At 35.4% G+C, this 26,003-nt stretch overlaps 2 protein-coding genes across 2 annotated transcripts in view; one reads left to right on the top strand and one right to left on the bottom strand.

The window, feature by feature from the left end:
• The window catches only part of LOC103749606 (protein FAM133A), a 38,907-nt gene extending 27,826 nt beyond the window's left edge, over positions 1–11,081 (bottom strand). The window contains exons 1-2 of the mRNA XM_008852465.1: positions 11,024–11,081; positions 10,571–10,621 (exon numbers count right to left, since the gene is read on the bottom strand). The gene's annotated coding sequence lies outside the window, so the exon portion shown is untranslated. The remainder of the gene's footprint in view (positions 1–10,570; positions 10,622–11,023) is intronic.
• A 774-nt stretch (positions 11,082–11,855) lies between these two features.
• Nap1l3 (nucleosome assembly protein 1 like 3) lies at positions 11,856–14,052 on the top strand. The gene has a single exon (XM_008852464.3). It carries the CDS (start codon positions 11,944–11,946, stop codon positions 13,456–13,458), a length of 1,515 nt encoding a protein of 504 aa, XP_008850686.1. The 5' UTR covers positions 11,856–11,943; the 3' UTR covers positions 13,459–14,052.
• Positions 14,053–26,003: the final 11,951 nt, after the last annotated feature.

Here is a 26,003-nt window from a genome sequence, read left to right as displayed (position 1 = left end):
AATCTACTGACAAATTATACATAACAGATCAAGAAATAGATCTCTAGATAAGGTTTATTTGAGACCAACTGGTCATTACCCAAGACTTATCTGCATGACACACAGTAATTAAAAATGCCAGAATGGTGGAACTAACCTTCTTGGATGTTTAACAGACATACCTTGAGATCTATACTAATTTGGTCAGAGGGACACAAAGAACACTTTTTGCTCCTTGCCCTCCTAGTCAATTAGTTCCCAGGGACTATGAACATCTCACAAAACGTCCTGTAAATGTTGTGGGTCATCTGACTTCTTGATCAAGGAGGCCAAGAAGACCCCACCAGATGGACTTGAACCAATGTCCAGTCTATAAAGCGGAGGGTCAACACGGAGGAATCATTTCCTCCATGCTTCCAAGAGAAGCCAACAATGGTTGAGCAGGACCTTTGACTTATCTTCACATAGATGGAACTGGTCAAAGAAAGGAGCCAGGGGCTCCTCCCAAGTCCATGGGACCCCTCAGGAATAGATCCTCAAAGGACCTCAAGAGCAAAAACAATTCAGTTTATCTGTTCCAATTGTATGTCCTTAAACACCCAAAAGGGAAGTATAACCAAAGATTAAAGCGGCCAATATAATTTCATAAGAGCATACATATATATAGCTAAAAGTTACTTGACAAACAGCAAAGCCAGACCGGCAATACCTTCAGTCGAGTTGTTGGCCAGGATGGATAAAGGCTCTTCCAGATAGTAACCCAACACACTACTGGAAAAATGAATGGCAGACCCCAATTCTATCCAAAGGAATACTGACAATGGATTACTGTAAATGAGGAACAGCTGATCCCCCTGGAACAGAGACCTCTGGCTGACTAGATTTACCAGAAGGGCAGATAGGGGGGAATAGATGTGGGTCCTGACAACACAGTGGACAGTGGCAGGGATGACAGAGAATGGAGCCTCTAGTTGGAGAGGAAGGCTGTCTATCTGATGAGTTTATATTCATACTCAGATGCCAAGGAACTCAGAAAGTAAGCGACTGTGACCAGTAATAGTCATATATATAGAGATTAGAAACGCATGTGAAAACATCTCAATGTCAATTGCCTTAAAATGAATTTTTCTGTATGAAATTGTGTATTTTAACAATGAAGTGGGGATCTTTTTTAAACGTTAAAAAAAAGAGAAATAAAGATTAGAACATTCAGTCAGAGTAGAGAATAAGTGAACCAAGAAAACTAGTTTTTATTTTAATAAAATATGATTTTTGGACACAAGGTAAATTTGATTTATTTCATAATTTGAAAGAAATGGAACAAGTGTAAAACATGCCAAGACAAGCTGATTAAATCCATCAGCTTTAATGATGGATCATAATTATTTAACTGAGATAGGAATTTCTATGTTCCCTCAAAAGGCATAATGGAAAATACCCATTGAGCCTTTATACATCTGATCAAATAATTTACATTAATTATCACCTATTTCTTACATAGTTACCCTGTGGTACAATTTCTATATTTATAGCTAATTTGCAGATGAAGAAACTGAGATAAAGTGATATAGGATAGATCCAAGGACATACAGACAAAAACATCCTGGGTATTAAATAGAGGGAGTCTGTCCCCACAGCTGTGCTATCATCTGAAACTCACAGTGATATACATCAACATAATGCACCTTCTTAAATGCAAATTTTACACAGGAACAGGAAAAATTTATCTTATTTAAAAGTTAATATTAATAAATTATGTAATATACTTCAAAAATTCAAATAAACTTTATATTTAAAATGTATAACTTTCAAGAGTTTCATGTTTTCTATGAGTAGCTTCATTCCCTCAAAGAATAGCATTTTCTTCTCCTAGTGACACTTATGTGGAAAAATTCCTAGGATAGTTTTCATTTACTTTTAAAAATATTTTCTTTATTTTTTATTTTATATGAGTATGTTGCCTGCATATTTGTAAATGAACCCATGTTGTGCAATACCAGTGGAGGTCAGAAGAGGGCATCAATCCCCTGGAACTGGAGTTAGAGACAGTTGTTAGCCACTGTGTGGGTGCTGGAAATTGAACCTGGGTCTTCTGCTAGTACAGCCAGAGTTCTTAACCACTGAGCCATCTCTCCAGCAACCTCATTTACTTTTGAATACAGTACTTTGTCATTAACTACAAGTTGTGACCTACAAGTGTTTGGAAAGAAACCAAATAGTCATTGGGTATGTTAGAATTAAAGAAACTCACCTTTTCCATTAAATTACTTAGTTCTTGTATTCCTTGTTGGTTTACCACAAGACTTTATACAAATCAAAACTTGAGGACTGGTGTTCCCAAAACTGTAGATGCTATGGGAATAGGTAAGGGAGCAATGGAACAATGACTCTAAAATAATTCTAGTTCCAGTGGTTTAGTCCAGGAATGTATGCATTTTTGTTCATTAAATACACTAATGTGGTTTAAACAATAGATAATGTCACCCCATCTGTTTTCGCATCTGGGTTGTTCCAAAACTAAATTATGTGACTGTCTGCAGTGAGAATACTAAGGATGTTATGATGACATTATTACATAACAATGGTGGAGGTAGTGTGAGAATAATAGTGAATTCCTCAGTGGGTTCACTAATGTGAAATACTTAATGTACTTTAGGAAATGCTACATTGAAAATGATAAAATTAGACATTATTATTCAGTCACAGTTATGTCCAATTCCTACATAACACTGAAGATAATTATACATTATTAAAGCATCTAAAAACCTTGATTTATTCTTAATCTACTTACACCTAAACCAGAATCCTAATATCTGGGAAAATTATCTTTTGAATAAATAATAAATGCCAAAATATTATAAACATAATTTTTATAGTGATGAGTACCTATAAACATCTAGAATGCCCACCAAAAGAGAAATATTCCATTTCTCCAGTGACTATGACATTGGACTAGGTATTTCTCAAATCCTTTCTGCTTCCAAAGAGAAGAGACTCACAGTCCTAAGACGGTTGACATAGGCAACAGGAAAAAAAGAAACCAAATGTATTAGCTGAATTTTTTAAATTACCTCACAATACAAATAATCCTAAACTTTATCCTCATATATGAAATTAAAAGAAAAGGTTATGAAGATCAAATAGAGAGTCAAATATTTCACAAATGTGGAGCTATTATATTTTAAGATATGTGACTGTACACAAATTTCATGAGTGACTTGCATAATGGAATGAAACATACATATCCATGAGATACAATGAAGTAATGGCAGATAATAAAGGTTGTATAACAGGAGTCAAGCAATTAAAATTCTGCATCAGTAAGTGAGGAGATTACAGTGTACAATATTAAATTAGTACCAGTTTGTTGTTTTAAATATGATTTTTTTTATGTTTCAACATAAAAGGGGAAATTCTATAGGCAATAACTTTCAGGCAGGATAACAATCTGTTTGACCTTAAAACTATTCAGATCTAATATTGTTAGTAATATCAAGAGGTTGTCACCCTGTAAGATATTTCTTATTTCCACCAACGGACAAATTAGACTTGCAAAGACTTTGTATATATGTAGATTTTTATGCTGTTACTAAAACATTACTTCGAACATGATCAGGAGAAGCTCCTAGTTGCTTGAGAGGATAAGAAGAGAGGATTCTTTATCACCACCAATGTTAATAAATGGTATGTGACATAGCGAAGAATATGCAATCTCTACTTTATGTTTCATTATTAGGCCCCTTTTAAAGAAGGGGTACAGATGGAGTAAGACAAAATGAACTGTTCAATATCAGGAGAAGTGAAGGAAAAAATACAGAATCCAAGCCTTGGAATTCTGACTACAGAGTTTATATTTAAAAACTTGTATCTACTATTCTAAGGAAATAAAATATTGATTACTATTGCAAACTTCTTTTTTTTAACTCAAAGAAAAGGCCTGTGTATTGTGTATATATTGTTTTGTAAGAAAATAACCATCCACTCTAAAGAGTAGTGAAATATATATTTGTTTCTACCTGCCAGTATATTTGCCTTATGATAAGACTACTTTTCCTCCTTCAAACAGGCACCTAATGAAATTAATTGATTATGTTTTGGTATTCTAGCTGAACACTGACACAATGTCAACCAATCCTTCTGCTGTGTCTAAATGAACTGAAAATTTGGGGATTCATTACTGAGGTTAAATATGTATTAACATTGTTAACTATTTCAATTCTTTGGCTTTCCCCCTCCAGCTTCAATGAATTACATAAAATATAGCCAAACTTACAGTTTAAAAGATTCTCTTTATTTGACTTTTAGTGAGAATACTTTATAGTATTATAAGCAACAAAAATCTTAAATACTCTTAAACATGTGTCTCTTTGTGATATGATTTTACATCCTTGAATATTATATGCTATTTTCATTTAAATACTAGCATAAGCAAAAAATAAAATAAAAAGAAAAATAGTGTCAAATATGATTTCATTAACCTGAAAAGCTTTTGTGCATCAAAAGAAACGATCAATATGGTGAAAAGTCAACCTGTGGAATGGGAAAATAAATTGGCAAACCATTCATCTCATAAGGGATATGACCAAAAATATTCAATTAATCAAATAAACAAATAACCAGATTGAAAAATGTGTAAAGGAGCAAAGCATACACTTTTCAAAGGAAGGTATACCAATAGAAAACAGGTATAAGAAAAACAAAGCTTCATAATAATGACCATCTAGGCATAACAAATTATAATTACAATCACAATGAAATATAACTTCAAACCTGTTGAATCATCAACTATTGTTGAGGATGTAGAGCCAAGGGAAACTTTCCACACTCTTGAAGAGAGCAGAAATTAGTAAACCATTTTAGAAATCAGTATGTTCAAGGAATGAAGTCAAATTTTGGGGAAATATCTGCTCTCCATGTTCTCTATACTGTTTGCAGAAGAGAAGATATGGAATCAATCCAAGTGTCCAAAAACATATGTAAAATTTGGGATGCATACATAGTTGAATGGTATTCAGCATTAAAAACAACAAAATCTTATCATTTTCTGACAACATGGATGAATTTGGAGGACATTATGGTAACTGAAATTATCCAGGCACAGAAATCCATGATCTCACAAGTGGCCTCTAAAAAAAAATCAAACCGTACTACAAATCATGGTTACTACAGTAACAATAATATATTATGTGCTTGACCATTACAAAGATAATATGTTCTCACCAAAAACACATGAGGTAACATATGTAATAAGAATATTTATTTAGTCAGTATATAATGTGTGTATATATGTATGTGATCATCATGTTATATACCACAATTTTACTTATCAAAATTATTTTAAAGTATCATAATATCAACCGTTCAAATTACTAATTGATTTTCCTTATCTGAAATTTCATTAATACTAATTCCCCATTTTATAATCTACTACATATAGCCTGAAATCTAACTCACAAATATTTATTTTAAAAAGTCAAAAGTTATGACAATATTCAACATTCTATTCACTTGTATACTTTATCAAGGAATGAGTATAAAATATTTTTACTTTGAAAGTAATTTGAAAAAACAATGGACAGTATTATAAATATTTTTTTTCAATTATAATCTACAGCATCTTAAAGATACTTTGTATTTCAATTTTAGTAAACAGGTGTCCTAACAAATGTGAGAGAAACAAAGGCTTTATTTGTGATCCTGAATAATGCTAAATACTATTTCTCCAGCAATGCTGTATATAGGTATACACTGGCAGCTGTATAAAATCAAAACTACTTGTTTTTCTTTGTATGGTTTCTATTGCTGCTCTCTCTTCCTGTCTCTCAAATGTTTGGGAGCAGAAGTGAAAAGTCAGTGATGAAAACTGAGTTCCTGTAACTGTTTCCATTGCAATGAAATTCTGTCATCCCACATTTTTTTTCTTATTTCCTCCAGAATATAGCTAACAAATACATGCCTACCAATTAGGGAATTCAAATCAGTAGACATTGGCACAGAATAGTGTAACATAGATCCACACATATATGGACAATTAATGTCTGAAAACTGTGCAAAGGCAATTCAATGGAGAAGGAAAATCCTTTGAATAAGCATTTGATGTTGTTTCAATTGGATATGTTACCCAAAGTATTAAAAAAAACCTCAGTGTGTATCTTCTAACACACAGAGCATTGAACATAAGTGTCTAACTGATAATATTAAATTTCTAGAAAAGTAAAAGAAAAAAATTGTGAATTGGGTAATAGCACAAAGTACATAGCACCACGAAGAATAAAATAGATAAGTTAGACTTCATCAAGATTATAAAACTTGATGCTCTTTTAAAACTACAGAAAGCAAGGTTAAGAGTATAGAAAGTAACTTGAAACTGGAAAATAATATTTACTGAAGTTTTAGTTGTTAAAATAATTATACCTACAATATAAAAAGAACCATGAGAAACAAAAACAAACAGAAAAAGCCAGGCGTAGTGGTTCACACCTTTAATATAAGCAATGGGGGGGGGGCAGAGGCAGGCAGGTCTCTATGCAGGAGGCCAGCCTGGTCTGCATAGAGAGCTCCAAACCAGATGGGGCTACAGGAAGATCCTGTCTCAAACAAAACTAAACTAAACTAAACAAAATGAACAATGAAAAATTAACAGCAACACAACTAACACTTATCTTAAAATAGGCAAAATATGAATACACACATGATATAAGAAAATATGTGAATGGCAAATCAGCACATAAAAACATGCTTAACATCAGTACTTACTTATAAGGGAATTGCAAAGAAAATCACAAGACTGTACCATCACATATCTATCAGGAAGGTTACATGTAAAAAGACTTAGCACACCAAATGTTTTGACTGCTGGTAGATTCGAAAATAACAATTTCTTTTGGAAACAGGTAATTTCTTATAAATGTAATCATAGAACTTTCATATGATTTAGCCATTCCAATCCTAAGAGTCTTTTTCTATGATAAATGAAAAAATATGTCCACACACAAACTTGTATACAAAACGATCACAGCACCCTTATTTATAGTAGCCACAAACTCAAAATCACACAAATGAATATAAATACATTGTAGTACTTACAAGTAATATATCGCTATTCAGTAAGAAATAGGAAAAAATTCTTGATTCTTAGAAGAGAGATAACATTCTAAACAATTGTACTAGTGAAAGAATACAGGCAAAAAGTCAGTTATACTCCATGATATTGTTTATTTGCAATTTTAGAGAAGGCAAATTAATCTATAAAACAGAACAGAGGTTAGTGGATTGCCAAGGGAGAGAAGAAAAGAATCATAGAGGCACGAAAAAACATTTGGTGTGCTAAAAGCTATTCATTATCTTCATGGTGGTGATGCATCCATAGGTATATACATTTATTGAAGTTTACTGTATATATTATACTCAAATAAAATTACTTTTAATAAGGAATGAATTTGCTCAATAAGACAAAACGTCTGGATGAAACCCCCTACACATACATACACACACACACACACACACACACACACACACACACAAACAAAGAAACAAACAACAAGGTCGCAAAATAAATGAACGTGTGGGGCTGACAAAATAGCTCAGTGGGTAAAGGTTCTTGCTATACAAGCCTGGCAACCTGAGTTTGATTCCTGGAATGCACATAAAGGTGGAAGGAGAGAACTAACACCACAAAGGCATCTTCATCCTCCACAAGTGCTCCATAGTGTAATAGCACAAAGTACTAGTGTGTGCATGCACACACTAGTGCACACACGCACAAAGGCGCATGTGCACGCACACACACACGGACACACACACACAGTTTTTAAATTAAAAAATCAAAATAAATGAATTTGTAATGTGTACATTTACAGATATTTTAAACAAAAGATAATGCTGCTACACTTGTCGCTGTGTTCTTTTTTCTGTGTTTCTGTGTTGGGGTTGCCAATAGAAGGGACTGTATATGTTCAAATAAGGGAAGATAAAAACAGTTGTCAAAGCGTAACAGATTCTATGGTAACCATTATCTCACGTAAACAATGGAATTGAGCACTCATTAAAGTGCTCAAAAATTATAGAACAAACATCATTGTGCGAAAAGCTTATATATATAATCTTGTGATAAAATATAGGTATATAACATACTTATAGATTCACAGTAGGAGGTATAATATATAACATCAATTAGATTGTTACATGCAGAAATACCTACTGCTTTTAAGAAGCTATTATCGAAAATTATATAGCAGACACAAATGTTACAAAAATAAAAACATATTACAATATAGCTAAGATAATAAATGCACAACAAAAGAATATGGTGATTGAAAAAAGTTCAATCACAATTATTTCAAACACTGTCATCGTTTACAGATAGGGAAAAAAACTTCTAAGTTAAAACATCATAATAATTCACTAACATTTTGCATGAGTTTGAGGTGTTTTGTTTACAGGTTTCTTTCCCATTTTTTTTCTCCTAAAAACATTTCCAATACAACTGTGTAATTAGGAATTAACCACTTAAAATAAGGAAAAAATCCTCTATGACGATAACTGTAAACTAAAAGCAATAATTGAGTCCAATATGGTGAGTTAGACCAGAGATATTTTCTAAAGGATCCACAGTTGCCTTAATTCACATCTTAAGTCATTTTATCTTTTGGATCTCACCACTGATTAATTTCTTTCTTCATTCAATTGGATAAAAGATAACAGGTAATTTCAAATGGACTATAAAACTATGAAAAGATATTCAAACTTACAATTAATTCAAGAAATACAAACAGAATATTAACAAATTATTTGGGAAATATTAGTTTAAAATGTGAATAGTAATTAGTTCTCAGTGTACCTTTAGTTACATCTGACTATTTAGTAGTATTTTAATGTATTGACTTACTTCAATTAATACATTTCTTAATAAATGAAAAATGAATTTAAAACTACCTAATTATTGAGGAACTGTGGTCTGCATAATGAGACTTTGTCTCTAAAAATAACAGCAAAACTTAAAACCGCCTCATTAGTTGTTTGCAGAGAAAGAGTGCCCAATAGATCAGAAAGGAGAATGCAGAAACATCCAATCACTTCAGCAATATGGTAAATGAGGCATTTCAATAAGTATAGATAGAAAGATTACTAAACAAATGGTTCTCAAAGAAACAGGTAGCTACTAAAATAAAAACTTTAAGTATCTTTAGATGTAGCTCAGGGGTAAAGCAGAAACGCCTGTGTAATTTCCTGGGTTCTATACCCAGTCCTGGAAAGGAAATAAACCAACAGAGATTCCAAATTCATCACTGAGTCAAAAATGCCTAACTCAAAAATTCCTATGTTATAGAATTTAACATGTAAATATAACTCTTAAAGTAGTAGAAAAATACAATATAACAACATTCATACAAAATATATCCATTATTGCAACTAAAAATAGTAAGAGGTAGAACAATATTTCTCATTTAACCCATGGATTTGAATTACTGTTTCTATAATTTATGTTTTGACCAAAATTAGGAAACAAGAAAACAAAGATAAGTACATTCTATTTAGCATTAGAATTCCATCCTCTACTGATGTGCCTGTCACAGGAAAGACACAGACACATATTAGTTGATTCTTGGAATGAATGAACTCATATAAATTATAACCTTCATGGAGTTTTGCAATATGTTTTGCAAACTTCATGGAGTTTTGCAAAATTACAAAATAATCATACAATTTAGTTCATACTCCAAATTTTAGGAATATATCTTATTAAATTTATGAAGTACATAAAAATGCGTGCTGTAAGTCGGAATATTTTTTTGGTCTTTTTGAGAACATTTTTGTAATAGTAAAATAGTGTATATTTAGGACAGAAATGAAACCAATGATATGGAGGTGCATATATGTATATTATACATATAGTCCCGTCATCCTATTCTGGTTAAATATTTATTTCATTAGAATTCTCACCTATTTAAAACTAAGGCATCAATAATTTCCTATGAAAGTATAGCCAAAATAAATTAGAAAATTACAGAGCATCATATGATGTCCACATCATCCACAGATAAAATAGTATACACAAATAAGCAGTTACCAGGAAATTTCGGAAGGAAATGCATCGAAATATTAACAACACCCTGCATTTAATTGTTAAAGTAAAATTTTTACTATCACTAGAGTCTTATAAATTAATGTTCTGTCTTGAAAATGTACATACACTTTGACAATTAGCTATAAAATAAATTAAATTACAAATTAGAAAAGCATTTCCTAACTTAAAGTATATTTCCAAATGACAAAGCACAAACTAAAATGAAAAGTAGTACACAAAGGCTTGTCACACTGTAATATCTTTCTTCATTTGAAATTAATAATATATCATATTTTATATTTGATATAGTACTTACAGTCTATGAACAAGTTCAGAGGGAGGATGTGATTAAGTAGTTTATTTTCTCATTTGCATGCCAAGTCACCCCTGTGGATTTTTCTGCCTGTCTAGAAATATCAAGATATCTTCCAATCAAATCTCTAAAAGACTGTATCCTGTGAATTTTTATTTAAGTACAGATGGGCAGTTCTTGTCATTCATAAAAATGGGCTACGAGTTCCTTACCTTTCAAAGAAAAGTAAACACTGGTCTTTTTGGTGGTAGCAGAACTGAATCCTGTAAATAAAAATTTTAAAAAGCCTGTTTTTAAGCTTCATTCACCAAAGTTTATTCACATATTATTGAGCTTGTAAAGCATTCTTCAATATGATTAAATTTTATATTGGAATGAAATTGATGGCAGATGACAACTTACACTTACAGAAGATGCACTTTACATTAGAATAAATCTCCCCTCCCATCCTGCTTTTTGGGTAATTGAAACCTGCTGCACAAAAGTCTGAAACAAATCGTCTGCTTTTTAATAATACTACCTAACATTAAATACCCCTTTGTTTTATAACTAAATATTGATCAAGCATTAAAAGGACAACGTGGCAATTAAAGCAACAAGATTAGGGTATAATTATATACCAGCTTTAAGAGAAAAATACAATTAAAATTGTGTAACTGACTCACGGCAACATGGGTTCGCAAACCTTGTAGATGGATATAAACCAGGCTTGCCAAACATCACAGACAGCCCTTATTAAACCTGCTACGTGGAATGCAATATGCCTGCTGTCTAGCCCCTCCCCCCGCTGCCAATAAATGCCCCCTCCCTCGCCGTTCTCCAGTGTGAAAACACACGCTCATAGAATATTTAGAGAAAAATCATGTTTTTTTTTCCTCTGTCATGTACAGTCACACAATCCAATGACGCCACTTCAAGCGTTTACACTCCATTTTTTTAAAACAGTTTTCCATTAGGAGGCCCCCGACGAACCCAACAGGAATTCAGGATGGGCAGCTGAGGAAAGACGCTCCTCTTTTTCCTTGTTACGCACTAAAGCTCGCGGTTTTACCTCAGGTTTACGCTTTTTCCCCCCTTTTGAATTAAAAACTACACAGAATTTGAAGAGGGGGCGTCTTTGGGGGTGTTCACCTCAGCCACCTCAGAGCGGCAGGGAAGGTGGGCGGAGTCGTGAGCGTGGGCGTCTGACTCCCGACTTTCGTTGGGTATGACGTTTGTCAGTCAAGGCCATCCAGCCAATGAGGAGCGACCTAAAGGCACCCTGGGAACGAAGTCAACAGGAGGGCTGTCGCGAGGGGAGGGGGCGCCTCTTCGAAACCCTGAAGAGGCTTCAGGATCCGTACTGCGCCATTCAACTGCAGCAAGCTCTGGCCGGTGTCACCTGAGGCCTGCTCGGGCCTTGTCGCCGCGGCCACCGGCCTCGCTACTGCTGCCGCGGCTACCTGAGCGCCGCCCCGCCGCCGCCTGCTCAACCCGGGCTTTTGCCGCAGCCACCGGAGCATCCGTGAGTCCTTTTCTGCCCATTCCTGGGTGCGCGATCTCTACGGTTGTCAGCACCTGAAAGAGGTGTGCGGGGGCTTGCAGCATGGCGGAAGCCGATCCTAAAATGGTCACGGAGCCCGCCACGCAGGGGGTTGCTGAAGAGGAGATGGCTAGCTCAGCTAGTGACTCCGGGGAAGAATCTGACAGCAGAAGCGCCAGCAGTACCACGAGTTGCAGCAGCAGCAGCAGCAGTAGCTGCAGCAGCAGCAGCTGCAGTCCCGCTTATCGAAAGAGGGTACTCGAGCCTTCCCGAAGGGCCCCGCGGAATCCCTCCGGGAGAAATTTCGTGGAGAGGTTGCCACAGGCGGTGAGGAATCGGGTGCAGGCGCTGAGAAATATTCAGGATGAGTGCGACAAGGTAGATGCCTTGTTTCTAAGGGCAATCCATGACCTGGAGAGAAAATATGCTGAGCTCAATAAGCCTCTGTATGACAAGCGCTTTCAAATCATCAACGCAGAATATGAGCCCACAGAAGAAGAATGTGAATGGAATTCCGAGGATGAGGAGTTCAGCGGTGACGAGGAAGTACAGGATGACACACCTAGTGAAATGCCTCCCTTAGAGGGCGAGGAGGAAGAAGAGACCCCCAAGGAGGATGCTGAAGCAAATACTGAAGCAAAGGATGGTCCTGAAGAAATCCCGGAGGCGACAGCCGAAGAAAAGGAGGACCCAAAAGAAGTTCCGGAGGAAAAAGTTGAAGAAAAGGAAACCCCTAAGGAAATTCCCGAAGTGAAAGTTGAAAAAGTCAAATCTGCAGATTGTATCCAGGTAACTCCTGAAGAAAAAGAAGAGCCCAAAGAAGTCCCTCAGGCAACTGCAGAAAATAAGGAGCAGCCTCAAGCCACAGAATCTAAGCCAAGGGCTCCAGGGAGAGAGGCTCAAAAAAGAGTTCCTGAGACAAGTCCGGAGGAAGGAATGAATGTTAAAAGAGCTCGAAAGGTCAAACCTAAAAGAGAGGAGCCTAAAGGTATTCCTGACTACTGGCTGACTGTTTTAAAGAACGTTGATAAGCTCGGGCCTATGATTCAGAAGTGTGATGAGCCCATTCTGAAGTTCTTATCCGATGTTAGCCTGAAGTTCTCAAACCCTGGCCAGCCTATAAGTTACACCTTTGAATTTCATTTCCTACCTAATCCATACTTCAGAAATGAGTTGCTAATGAAGACATACATCATAAGGTCCAAACCAGATCACTATGATCCCTTCTTCTCTTGGGGGTGGGAAATTGAAGAGTGCAAAGGCTGCAAAATAGACTGGAGAAGAGGGAAAGATGTTACTGTGACAACCACCCAGAGTCGCTCAACTGCTACTGGAGAAGTTGAAGTCCAGCCAAGAGTTGTTCCTAAGGCATCATTCTTCAATTTCTTTAGCCCTCCCGAGATTCCTTTGATTGGCAAGCTGGAACCAAGAGAAGATGCTATCCTTGATGAGGACTTTGAAATTGGTCAGCTTTTGCATGATAATGTCATCTTGAAATCAATCTATTACTTCACAGGAGAAATCAATGATCCCTACTATCAAGATATCAGGGAGTATGGAAACAGGAAGTACAAGTAAAGAAGGTTCAAGAATCTTAAAAGTTTAGGCAAGCAGAAGTGAAACAGTTTCATCTAGCCTTGTAAAGGATAAAACTTGCCCTGTAACGTGAACACTGCTACTCCTTGTGGTCTTGTATTGTCATATTTTCCTGGTAACCCACTTAAACATGTCCTAAAAAGTGTCTTAAGAATCAGTTTATCTCCCTAGCCTGTTGTAGTACAATATTCTTCAAAATATGTAAATGGCTGTTAATTTCTAAAGCATGTTTAGTTTGGTGCTACAGTGTTGATTTTCTGAAGTCCTTTTGTCGTGGTCCTATTAGATTATATCTGTGAAAATTGTCAGACGTGTTAGACAAATACTTGCCTGAACAACAGTGTTATTTAAATAACAACGTAAATGTGTATTCCCTTTCTTTTGCCAGCCCAGAAGCCTAAGAATGGAAATCCGTGTGCACTAGTTGTGCCTTCATTTGCTATAGAAATGTAGTGCTGATACCAAGTGAAACACTATACTGTGAAATTTACTTGCTTGGAAAATATTAGCATATATTTAAAATTGTCAACACATTTTATTTCTGTAAATTTGGTTAATGTGACATAAGGATCTGTAAACTGAAGCTATTGTTTACTGCTGAAGTATTAAATATGATGTATTTCTCAAAAGTTGCCTCATTATATTGTGCAATGAAAAATGAAAGAAACCACATTTTCTTTGTAATATGTTCTACTTTGCCTTTCATTGAAAGATTATATCATTTGATACTTTTTTTCATGTTCTTTTATTGCAACCTAAATAAATAAATGTCAAATAAACTGCCATGCTTTAAATTTTCTCCTAATTATAAAAGTGTGCTTATCATAAAAGTAGAAAATGTTAAGGAAATTACAATTTAATAAACCTAACAACATTCTGGTGTATTTCCTAGATCTGAGTTCATCAATCGGATGATACTTATGATGTTATTGGGAAGGAATGGGTGGGGGGAGGATGAGAACATTGGAGGAAGAAGAGGAAAGTGGCTATAGATGGGGAAAAGGGTGAGATAGAAGAAAAAGGGTGGGAAGAAAGGGGAGAGGTGGGGGTATAGGGAAGGGGAAGGGCAATGGAGTAGGGGGTGAGAAGGGGCAAGAGGAGGGGAGGAAGAGCAGCAATACCTCACCCAGAAATGTATAAGCTGTTGATTTCACATGCCCAGGGCCTACCCTGCACTTGACTTGGAGGTGGTCTCACTCTCCTGGCTCTTTTTTGTTCCCTTGTAGATAACATCGTTTCTCTTCTGTACTTCACAGTTGATCCCAAGGTAATTGGATCCTGAGATTTGGGGTTGAGACTACCAAGAGGACTAGGCCCCCTACACTCAGTTTATTAACGCTCTGCACCAGGTAGGAGGGCACAAAAAGCAGTGAAAATTATAAAGTAATATTTTATTTTACGGTTGCTGTTTCCTAGTAGAAATGTTTTCAAGACTATATGAAAGAACTGTGACAGGAAAAGACAGGATTTGAAAGTTTGTGAGTCTCTAGACATAACATTTCATAATAGTCACCCTAGATTCTACAATGTATTTATACTTTAGCATCTTTTAGCTTTGCTTAAGTTTTATCTCTCTCTCTCTCTCTCTCTCTCTCTCTCACACACACACACACACTATATGTGTGTATGATTGTGTGTATAAAGAAATATTTTTAACTTAAGACATGTATATTTAACCATATTAAGTGCTTGGATCATTGGGTTGTAAAACATCAAGAAGTAAATTATTGATTTTTAGCAGTACCATTAAGTGTTTGAAAATGCCTATTATACTTGAGATTTTGCACTTATCATGAATTCATGGGGCATAGAAAACCCTTTTACAGCTGAGCAGTCAGAGTTATTTATAATCAGCACTTTTACAAGTTATGAGTCCCTGCATTAACCACTACTCACTACAAAAAAAGTTTCTCTGACCAAAAAGTTTAGAGCAGCAGATACTGATTTTCCTAAATACAATTCAGCTTAGCAGAATGACCATTTAGCATGTGCATACGGGCAGCACTAATGGGACTTAGGGGGTTAACAATAACAAAAATATACAAAGAGGACATGAAGATGGGAGAGTGATGGGGTGGCGGGCACCATGAGGGGTTGGAAGGAGATGATAGTGGATGGATATGGTCAATGTACATTTTATATATGTATGGAGCATCCAAAGAAAAATATTTCAAAAAATACCCATAGGGCAGATTTACTTGTATGGCAGAGCCAAACCAAAAACTATAATAAAATATAATATACGTGGTTTTGTGGCTGCATAGATAACCTAAGTAGAATATTTTGGATCTGGTAGACCACACAAATAGCAGAACTTTTAAAGCTTCTACCTAAAATAGAAAATCCTTTTTGCATCTTATAACTCTTACTAAAGTTTAGCACCTTCCCTGCTCTGTTTTTCATAATGAAGAAAATAAACACTTAGAAGCATATGACATTCAAACATGCCCTGCTTGTAGATTGGTGGTTTTTAAAAAATATTTTATTTATTATTTGCCTGTATGTATGTGAGTGCACTGGTGTTGGTGTTGTGGAGTGCTGCAGAGATCAGAAGAGGGTGTCAGATTCCCCTGGAAATGGAGTTAAGGACGGTTTTTAGCCACCATGTGGGTGCTAGGAATCAAACCTGGGTCCTCTGCAAGAGCATTCCCATTGTAGATTGGTGCTTTATTCACCTAGTCCTTGAAAGCCAAAGGTGTATTACGTTGGATAGGTGTAAGAGAATGACTGGTGTTTTCTGTTAATTTTACTTAAGGGATGAGATGCCCAAAATGTATGCATCAGCAATGTTAAGATTCCTGTTATCCAAGCAGTCTGTGCAGGATGCTTCAATCCCTTGGGCCGACTGATGAAGGTAGGAAGAACCAGGAAGCCTGTTGGCCTGGCATATTCATTAGGATGCATGTTCATCTATTGCACTTGATCAGTCATAAATGTTGTTACAAGAAGCCCACTAGGAGTGAAACTAGTGGGCAGTGAATGTGAGAAATGTTATCAGGTCCTTCCATGCCTTTCTTGTGTGCTGTATCCTTTGGCTGTGATTTGAATGTGAAATCACTTTGATGCTACCAAGACAATCAAAGAAGTGACCTGTGCTACCTTGTCCTTTTCCTCTTCCTCTGCAGTTGCTGCCAACTCCTCCCTGATGAGTCCATTCCTGTCCTGGGTTGAGATCTCTCTATTCCAACCGGGTTAATCTAAACATTTGCTCTTTTCCTTTAACTTGGTAAGTTGAGGTAAGAGATGCTCATAAGCAACACCACCAGCAGCGGCAGCAGCACCAGCAGCATCACCAGCAGGAGCAAAGTCTTCTAAAGAAACCACAAGCACTTGGAAGTAGTTGGCTGAAGGATCAGGAAGTGAAAGCATTTTAGCCACATAATGAGTTCCTTGGAGGCTAGCCTGGGCTACTTGAAACCCTGTCTTAAAAATGAACCAGTGAATCATGTATACTGACACCTACCTTTAATCCCAGTATTCTGGAGGCAGACGCAGGTGGAATGAATGAATGAATGAACAAATGCATGGAATTTTAAAAGTCATAAAAGAAATGTGAGTTTAATGAAGAAATTATTAACATACAATAATAAAGTCGGAGAAAACTCACACTGGCCCTGAAGTTATATTGCCACTTAAAATTCTGAATGTGATCAGTAATGATAGGCTCTGAAACAAAATCTAAACAAAATCTAAACCCTCCCTTGAGATGTGTGAGACCACCATTACATTGAGAACAATGTGGCATTTGTTGTTGCTGCAGATAACAAGCAGAGTTTCCTAAAAGCTATACCAGGCTATGATTTTTATTGAATTTTTTTGTGTATTTCATAGAGAACATCTCAAACAATCATATTTTTATGAGAGTGGTAAAATTCGAAATAGAAAGTGTGGCAAAAATTTTTAAGAAAAACTAGGAGGAAAATTGCTCAACTATTGAGTATATACCGACTTTTAAAAGTTACACATTTATATTACATATGAATATGATATATATTTCAAATTAAGGATAAACAAGAAGATTTCTAGAAGCGAATTTTATAGTAAGATTTAATCTGTTCAGTCTCAGAACATTCAGAAATTGAAAACTGTCAAGGATATCAGGAAATTCATAGGGAAATAAAGAGCATGTCTGTAAAAGCAAAGATAACAGAATTTTAAATGAAACACCACAGCCCCAAATGAATGTTTTTGTTAGTTACTTCTCTTGAAATTTTATAGTACTTCCTTAATTATCACTTTATGAACTGCTGTTACTATCTTGATGTGTCTATTAAACTGACATTCCATGCCTTTTATTTTTTTTTCATTTATTCAGAGACTTTGTGTGTCAGCACATGTAAATCGTCATTCCTTTAAACATACATTAGACACCATAATTAATTACAGCATTTCCTTGTCGACTTTTAGGCAACAGGTACCTTTTCTATTTGATCGGCAGTCATGAAAACTATTCTTTGTTTTCTTGGTTGGTTGGTTTTGATATTTTTGACACTGTGTATTCCTCTAGGCCCAGCTAGCCTGGAACTCCATATGTAGACTAAGCTGGCCTCAATCTCAAAGAGATCCCCTACTACTGACTCCAAGTCCTGGGATTAAAGGCATGTGCTACCATGCCCTGATAAGAACCATTTTTGAAATACAAAAATGTTTCATGTGTGGCATAATTTTTCTTTTGATTTTGTTAATTTTAATTCTTTTTGCCTGCATAAGTGTTTTAAATTTAATATTGCCACATCTATCTTGTCCCATCATTGAATTTTGGTATTTGGGTTATATAGACAACTTTCCATACAAAAATATGTTTTTATTTGCTTATCTTTCTTTTAGAATATTTACAGTTTTCACTACCAACACAGCCAACCAGTTATTTCTGCGATATTCATTGAATGTTGAATATCCAATATAATTACTTTTTTCATGTTATCTAATTTCTCATACGGTTTGGCATTATTTCTAGTCCCTTCAAAGTTATTTTTGTGATATTGTAAATCTTTTAAAATGCAACTTTTAATACAATTTTTAATATGTGATAAAATATTTCCTTATATCTAACAAATGGCATTAAAAGTGTCTTTAATAAAGGTTCATTTATAAATAAAAAATTTCCTTATAAATTTATTTTATAATTTGATATTTCAAGTTATGCTTTCCCAAGTGAATTGCTGTATCATTGGTGTATGAAGACTCTCCTCTTTCACCTACCAAAACTGGTTGATATTATGATTGGGGTTTGTTTGAACTTGTAGTTTAATTTACAAAGAATGAGGAACTTCTTTTTCAGTCTTTTTATCCAAAGGTCAGTATGTCCTGGGATTTTAATCAAGTCTTTTTTATATCCTCCTGGAGAGTTTTTTTCTTGTTCTTAAATAGTTTGTGAATATCTTTGAAAAGTCTGTTCTTAAGCTACTCCCCCGCCTACTTTTCCTTTTACTTCTTTTCCTTCTTATTGTTAAATCATCTATATTTAGAAGCTTCAATCTAGATTTGTGTTTTACTGTTCTCTTTCCCATTTGTCACATCTGCAAAGGCCATGAACCTCAATTTATGAGTTCTTTGCATCCTCAGCCTTCATCTTGAACTTCCAAAGGAACTGTAGGTCAGTGTGACTCAGTACAATGTTGTGAGTCACTGATGTGCTGTACTGATCTTAAAGTAAAGTGCTGTGGAACTGACTGGCTGCTTGTTCCTTGTCTCCTCATACTAATGCAGTCTGCAGAGGCCCTCAGAGAATGAAGATGATATGTTGCTGAAAGTTCTTTACGTTAGCTCCATTTCTAACTTGTGGAACTGTTCCTCTAAGCAGTTCTTTGCTGTCACCATCCTTAATTGAATGATCTACGTTTGCACACTTAAGGGAAACTGCACTCTGCCTGAGATGGACAAAGAGGCACAGATTCGAATTTCTACATTGTTGTGGTTTAAATTTCACTAGTCACTAGTTAGAAAGTATTCTTCCTAGTGTGTGGCTTGGGATTCTGGCTATTTCTTTGATTCAATGAAAATCACTTATTTTTTTGTCTGTTTTATGCACGTGATAGTTATGCCACCAGGAATGAAAACCATAGAGCAACATAAAGCAATATAGAAGAAAATTTCTAAGAGCTGAGTCTGTGGTTTTCTCAAAATGTATTAACTTTGGAAAAGGTTTTCTGCAGAACAGCTATTAACAAGGTTTCTAACTGAATAATCCTCCAGAAATATAATTTTTGTGACCAGTGGCTTCTAGGTAAATCACCTCAATTTTACCTGTACGTGAAAGTAGCTATGCTCACTATTTTTTAGCTTTTTATTTTCAAACAACATCTCATACAAAGTTGGAAAAATAGCAGAGAATATTCCTGTTTGCTCTTCCCTCAGCAGGCCCTAATGGCACATTATACATCACTACATTCAAATACTAAAACTAAAAAAAATTAATAATGAATCAATGCTAATGTGTTATTATTGCAATCACACAAAATTTTACATGGATGTAAGTCTCTGTGTGTCTGTCATTCTAAGAAATTTTACATATGTAGATTTATGTAATTACAACAAGGACAGTCAAGACTCAGAACTATTACCATTACCACAAAACACAAACAAAAAAAAATCTTTCCATACTAGAATCCCCCTTTCCTACTGTCTCTATTCCCCAGCAATCACTAATTTGTTCTCATTCTTCAAATCAGATTATGTATTGGATGTGAACTATCTCCACGAAAGCTCATGTGTTAGAGGCATTTTTGACAGCTCGTGGAGCTTTTTGAGGGGGAGCCAATGGTGAGGGGCATGACCTAGATAGTGGACCAATCCACTGATGGAGTCATAATTTTATTGCATTATTAAGAAAGGAATAGAAACTTCTGGAGGAAGTGTCTAGTTGGAAGAAGAAGATCAATGCAGATTTTCTCCTGGTGGTTATATCTTGTCTCAGTCTCATTCTGGTATCTTTCTCTCTGTTTCCTGTCTTCCATGCAAAGAAAGAGCCACTTTGTTCCCACAATGCTCCCAACGGTGGTGTTCTACTGAACCACACCTCAGAAATGATGCTGCCAACTAATCACGCACTGAAACCTCTAAAACTTCATGGTTTTGTTGCGCCTTTTAAGTTATTTATCTTAGATATTTTGTTACTGTATCAACAAACCTAATTAGTAAAAATGATAAAGCCATGCAGATCATTGTATCATTGGAATTATACAATATAGAAACTTTGGAGAGTGATATGATTTTACTCTGTATAACAATCTTGATATCCATACAAGTTGTACCTACATTAGGAGGTTATATTTTGCAATCCAGTCTGTTAACCAATAATCTGTGACTATTCTACGGGTAAAAGGAAATAGTGGAGTTAGTTGCCAGTGGTCAGAATCTCCTTTAGGCACAAAAGAAAGGATTAAATGCTAGTCTTTGTACCTGAACTAGCTTTTAATTAAAATAAATTTAATTGAATTTTTGCAAATTTCATACAAGATATTTTGATATTTGGGCCCCTCCCCTATCTGTGCCTCTCTTACGCCCCCTCCAGTTTTCATGTACTCTTGTCATATAAATGGCCTATTGACCCATGTTTGTGTCTCCAAGTGCCCTTTGGTGTGAGTCTTTCCACTGGAGCCTGGGTAACCTATCTAGCGTCACACACTTAAAGAGAATCAACTCTCTCTTTCCCAGTAGTTATCAGTTGCCAGTAGTTCCTCAGCTAAAGTTGGATCTTCTTACCTACTTCCCTACTTCTATGCTGGGATTTTGTGTGGTTTGACCTTGCATGGGTCTTGTATGTGCTGTTACCAATTGCTATAAATTAAATATTTATTTTGTTTTTTAAAAAAGTTCATCCTTTATTTTTTCTTTAGGTTTTTCTTCCCTGTCTTAATTATTTTATTTGTTTTTAAAGACAGGATCTCAGGTATTCCAGGTTGGCCTTGAAGTCACTATTTGACTTAAGATGGCTTTGGTGCTTGACCATATTTTCTCAGCTTCCCTAGTGCTTGTGATTACAGGTATGGACCACTATGCCCAGATTTAAGGTCATCCTTTCTAAAGTCTTAAAGTTTAATAGCATCAGTAGCAAAATTAATATGATTCTTCCTGCATGCCAAGCACAAATATTGTTATTAATATAATCCTCCTACAGATGTATTAGTTTTATCATCATCATCATCATTATTATAATTATAATAATTATTATTATTATTACTATTATTTCTACTTAACTGGTGTGAAACTAGGGTACATGAAGTTTAATTCACATATCCAGGCTCACATAACTAGTAAGTGTCGAAGCCAGACTATAAATATGGCATCCCATTTTAACTGTTAAAATATGTAGTCATTCTATCATGCCACTTCACATAGAAAAGAGTCTTCCTTTTCCATAATCAGGACTAGATAAAAACAAGTGAAATGGCAGAGAAGAAATATTATACTCAAGTCAAGGGGGATATTTGTCTGGAAGAAAATTCTGAATTCCAACTTGTCAAGTAATGGTGATCCCCTGAACCCTCTTGTACATCAAGTCTGAGTAACCTCTTGAAGGTTAATAGCTTAGAGATACCTCCCAGATTATACCCATCATAACTAGGGATATGAGCAATGGCTTAGTAAATTTATATTTTCATTAAATGCAAGAAATTCATTACTAATGTTGTTTTTGGTTTTCTAACATATTAAATTTTATTATTCCTTGTCTTTCTATAGTTATCAACAAATGGCAATGAAATTGAAGGAAAAGCAGAAGAAAGGCAATTTACCTACCAGCATACTTAAGGAAGATTCCAAGGAAAATTGATAAGTAGTAGAATTGATATTAACTTCCAAATTTTCACTTAGTGGCTGTGTGACTGTGATGGTTAGTGTCATTAGCTTGACCGCATGTAGAATTGCTAGGGAAACTGGCCTCCCAGCATACCTATGTGGGATTTTTGGGGGGACCCTGCTGCTAGAGTTGTAGTCCTCCCTGTCCGGATAGCTCTAAGGGGCTCAGCGCTATATGGAAGGACTCTCCTTCTTAGCGGGGGCCTCCTGCTCTCTGCCTGACTTTCCTGGAAAGTGCCACCAAGCATGGATGCCTGACCTTATTTGGAACATGACCTTTGGCATAGTTACCTGGAGTAAAAACAACCCCCACTTTTTTTCTATATGATAATTAGGCATTTCACCATAGTGGGATGATAGGCTCCCCTGTCACATGTAAATAAAGCATACTATGAGCACCTATCAGCTGAAGCATTGGCTGCTGCCTCCACACTATATTTTCCCTAACCCCTGCTGAATAAACGGAGCTGTTTCACTGAATCTGGAGCTGTTTGTATCACTGAACCTGCCTCCCAGGAAGGGCTTTCTTCTGTCGGTGCTCACTGGCCATCCTGACCCCGTTTGTCGCTTCTGCTCCCTTTGTCCTCGTGGACCAGTGGCCAACGACCCACGAGGGTAGGGAGAGACCCCACATGGGATTATCTTGATTATGTTAACTGATGTGGGTAGACTCATATTAATTATGGATGGAATCATTTCCCTGAAATCCTGGGCTCATTAAAGTAGAGAAAGTGAGCTGAGCAGTAGCATGTATGCATTCATTGATTGCTTCTTCATGTGGACAAAATGTAACCTACTGCTTCAAGCTCCTGATACTTTGACTTCTCCACCATAATGGACTCTAGATTATAACTTTAGCTAAAATAAATCCTTACATTGCTTTTTATCTGAGTACTTTATCATAACAACAGAAAAGAAACCCAGTCAGTGAATATATATCTTCATTTCCTCTGCCTCTATGGAAGACACTGTTAAATTACTATGTCATAGGATTATTATAATCATTATTGAATACAACACACTCCTTGATATGCAGTAACAACTATACTAATTATTACAAAATACTTCATATTTTGCTTGAAGGGAAATATATCACCTGCTTTTCATGAGTATTTGTGTCCTTTCTTACATGTCCCCTCCTTAGTAGGTCTTAACTACTAACCTAGTATGGTGACCTTGTTTGTCAGCTTTATGGTATTTAGGATCATCTAGGATACAAACCTCTGGGTATGCCTATGAGACAGTTTCCAGAGAGCTTAACTGAGATGTGAAAACTCTGAATATAGGTGGCACCATTCCATAGGCTGTGTTCTCAGTGTGAATACAAGGAAGGAAGCAAATTGAAGTGCTACATTAGTTGTTCTTTGCTTCCTGCATGTGGCTGCAATGTGATCAGCTTTCTCCTACTTCTCTCCACATGCTTTCCCCAACATGATGACAGTGCACTCAAACCATGAGCAAAAATAAGCCTTTCTTTCTTTACATTGCTTTCACCAAGTATTTTGTGAAGATAATGAGAACACCAACTAATATTCATGCTAAACACTTAAATGGCTGGTGTACTATTTCTGTATCTTCAGCCATTTGAATAAATTTTGAACTTTTATTCACCCCTCCAGTGTGTCAGTATTCTACTTAATCTGCTGTCTGACTGAAAGTTTATGATTTATACTCTTTCATTAGTAATAGCAAATACAGCACTATTTTTTCCATAGCCCTCAGCCCTCATTACCTCATTTATATCTTAGTAATAAATACAAATTAAACAGTAAAACAAGTATTTACAAAGAATTCCAGGGTGAAATATTTTATTCCCAATTCACATATATATGTTTATTTTTTAGAAGAATTATTTCATTACAGCTTTAACATAATAACAATTTCCAAAGCAAAGATACATCTCTTTCAAAAGTGGCTATAAAAATTTTAGGTTCACAGTTGAATTAGTACAGTTATACAATATCGAACTCAGTAAAAGCCCTGTAAGACATAAAATTGAATGAGTTTTTAACCTTTAAAAAAGATCATTTCATTTTAAAATATATAGTTTCTTACAAAAAGACTCATTGTTTTTGCTAATAACACTTAGATGTTGGTGTATGCATCTCTAATCTGTATGTATCTGATTTTTACTAGGCATGGTTGGTTGCACTTGGATCCTTAGCACCTGTGTATGTCTATAAAGTCATTGGGTAGATTTCAGTGATAATGTTTATCACCTCTAAGACATCTAGATAGGCTCACTAGATTTACCGTCTGGATAAGTAGTGGGGAATGGCTCGGGTTGCCAACAACACAGCAGACAGTAGCAGGGAAGACAGAGTAAAAGGGCTCTAGTGAGGAGGGGGGGCTATGGAAGGGTGCCGCCTGGGAAGTGGGTATATAGATGAATAAGATTAGGATGTTTTTGGTGATATACACAAAAAATCAACAGATTAAAAATAAATTATATTTGAGGAGGAAGCATAAAAACTTATGTCATGTTAATTAGTAGAGGGTTGATAATTTTTATGTGGATTTTTAAAAGGAATTTTTGGCTAGGAAGTTCAGTTTTAAGAATTTTATGTAAAAGTTTAAGAGAATATAAAGTGTGAAAAGCAATGAATGGCCTACAGTTTGTTTCTTTCCTATAAATTGCAGAAATGATCACTGCTACTTAAAACTTTAGGTAAAATATCATCATGATAGATCTGCTGAACTATTATTAACTCACAGCAATCTATCAGGTGAGAAATCCTTTTAACTAAATAGTAAGCAAGGGCTGTGAGACTAACATATATTACTTACAATTATTTAGGTACATTACTGGTTTTAATAAACCTCTTCTTTTTTAAAATTGAAGACAATAAAAATGTTCCAGAACACACACACACACACACACACACACACACATCTTGTTTATTATCTTGATATTTTGCTGAGTTCAGGGTACAAGAAGAAAAATCATCAATAAATGTAATATACTTTAAAATATTTAAAGAGATATTCACAGCATAGTTACTGTGTCAAGTTGTAAATTAATTGCTTGGAATTCTTTTGTTAAGACTACTGCCATATTTAACTAGGCAGGATTGCTAGAGAAAGAACATAACTAATTTTTAAAGTCAATATAGATGATAAAGGTTAAGGAAAATGAATCCTGAGGTTCTGCATTTTATAGTAAAGAAACAAACTATAAGTAGCACATGGGAAAGCATCAGAAAATTTCATTCAGAGAAATCACTCATTTTCTAAACAATAGTCTTAGAACTGAAGGTTTTTGAAATGTTGCTTAAAGGTTTGTTTAGCTTATTTTATTAGCGATTCACATAAGTATAATTAGCACTGGTTTGATAATTATACAAGACCAGACAAAACAAATTCTATGTATTAAGTTACAAGTTTTAAGATGCATTAACCAAGCATTCTGATTTTCATTTTCAATATATATATTTTTTTGAGTTTTAGCGTGGTTTATACATGCTCTTATAGTTCAGTGAAATATTTCCTTGCATGCACATAGCATGTTCACATCCAACCACAATTCTCCCTCCTCCACTCTCCTCTGTACCCTTCTAATCCTCATTACTCACTATTCTAATTTCAGGTGAGATTTTTAAATTTCTACAAGTAAAAGAGAACAAGTGGTACTTCTCATTCTGTGAATGACTAATTTCACTTAAAATAATGTTCTCCACTTACATCCATTTTTGCTGCAAATGGCAGGATTTAACTCAGCCTCACAACTA

The sequence above is a fragment of the Nannospalax galili genome, unplaced genomic scaffold, assembly GCF_000622305.1.
Source record: "Nannospalax galili isolate Female #2095 unplaced genomic scaffold, S.galili_v1.0 scaffold586, whole genome shotgun sequence".
NCBI classification, from domain to species: domain Eukaryota; kingdom Metazoa; phylum Chordata; class Mammalia; order Rodentia; family Spalacidae; genus Nannospalax; species Nannospalax galili.
The sequence above is the reverse complement of the archived record's forward strand: the minus strand, read 5'-3'. Positions and strand labels throughout refer to the sequence as shown.

Excerpts from the sequence above, each read along its gene's own strand:
- Nap1l3 (XM_008852464.3), top strand. The coding sequence starts at position 11,944 with ATGGCGGAAGCCGATCCTAAAATGGTCACGGAGCCCGCCACGCAGGGG.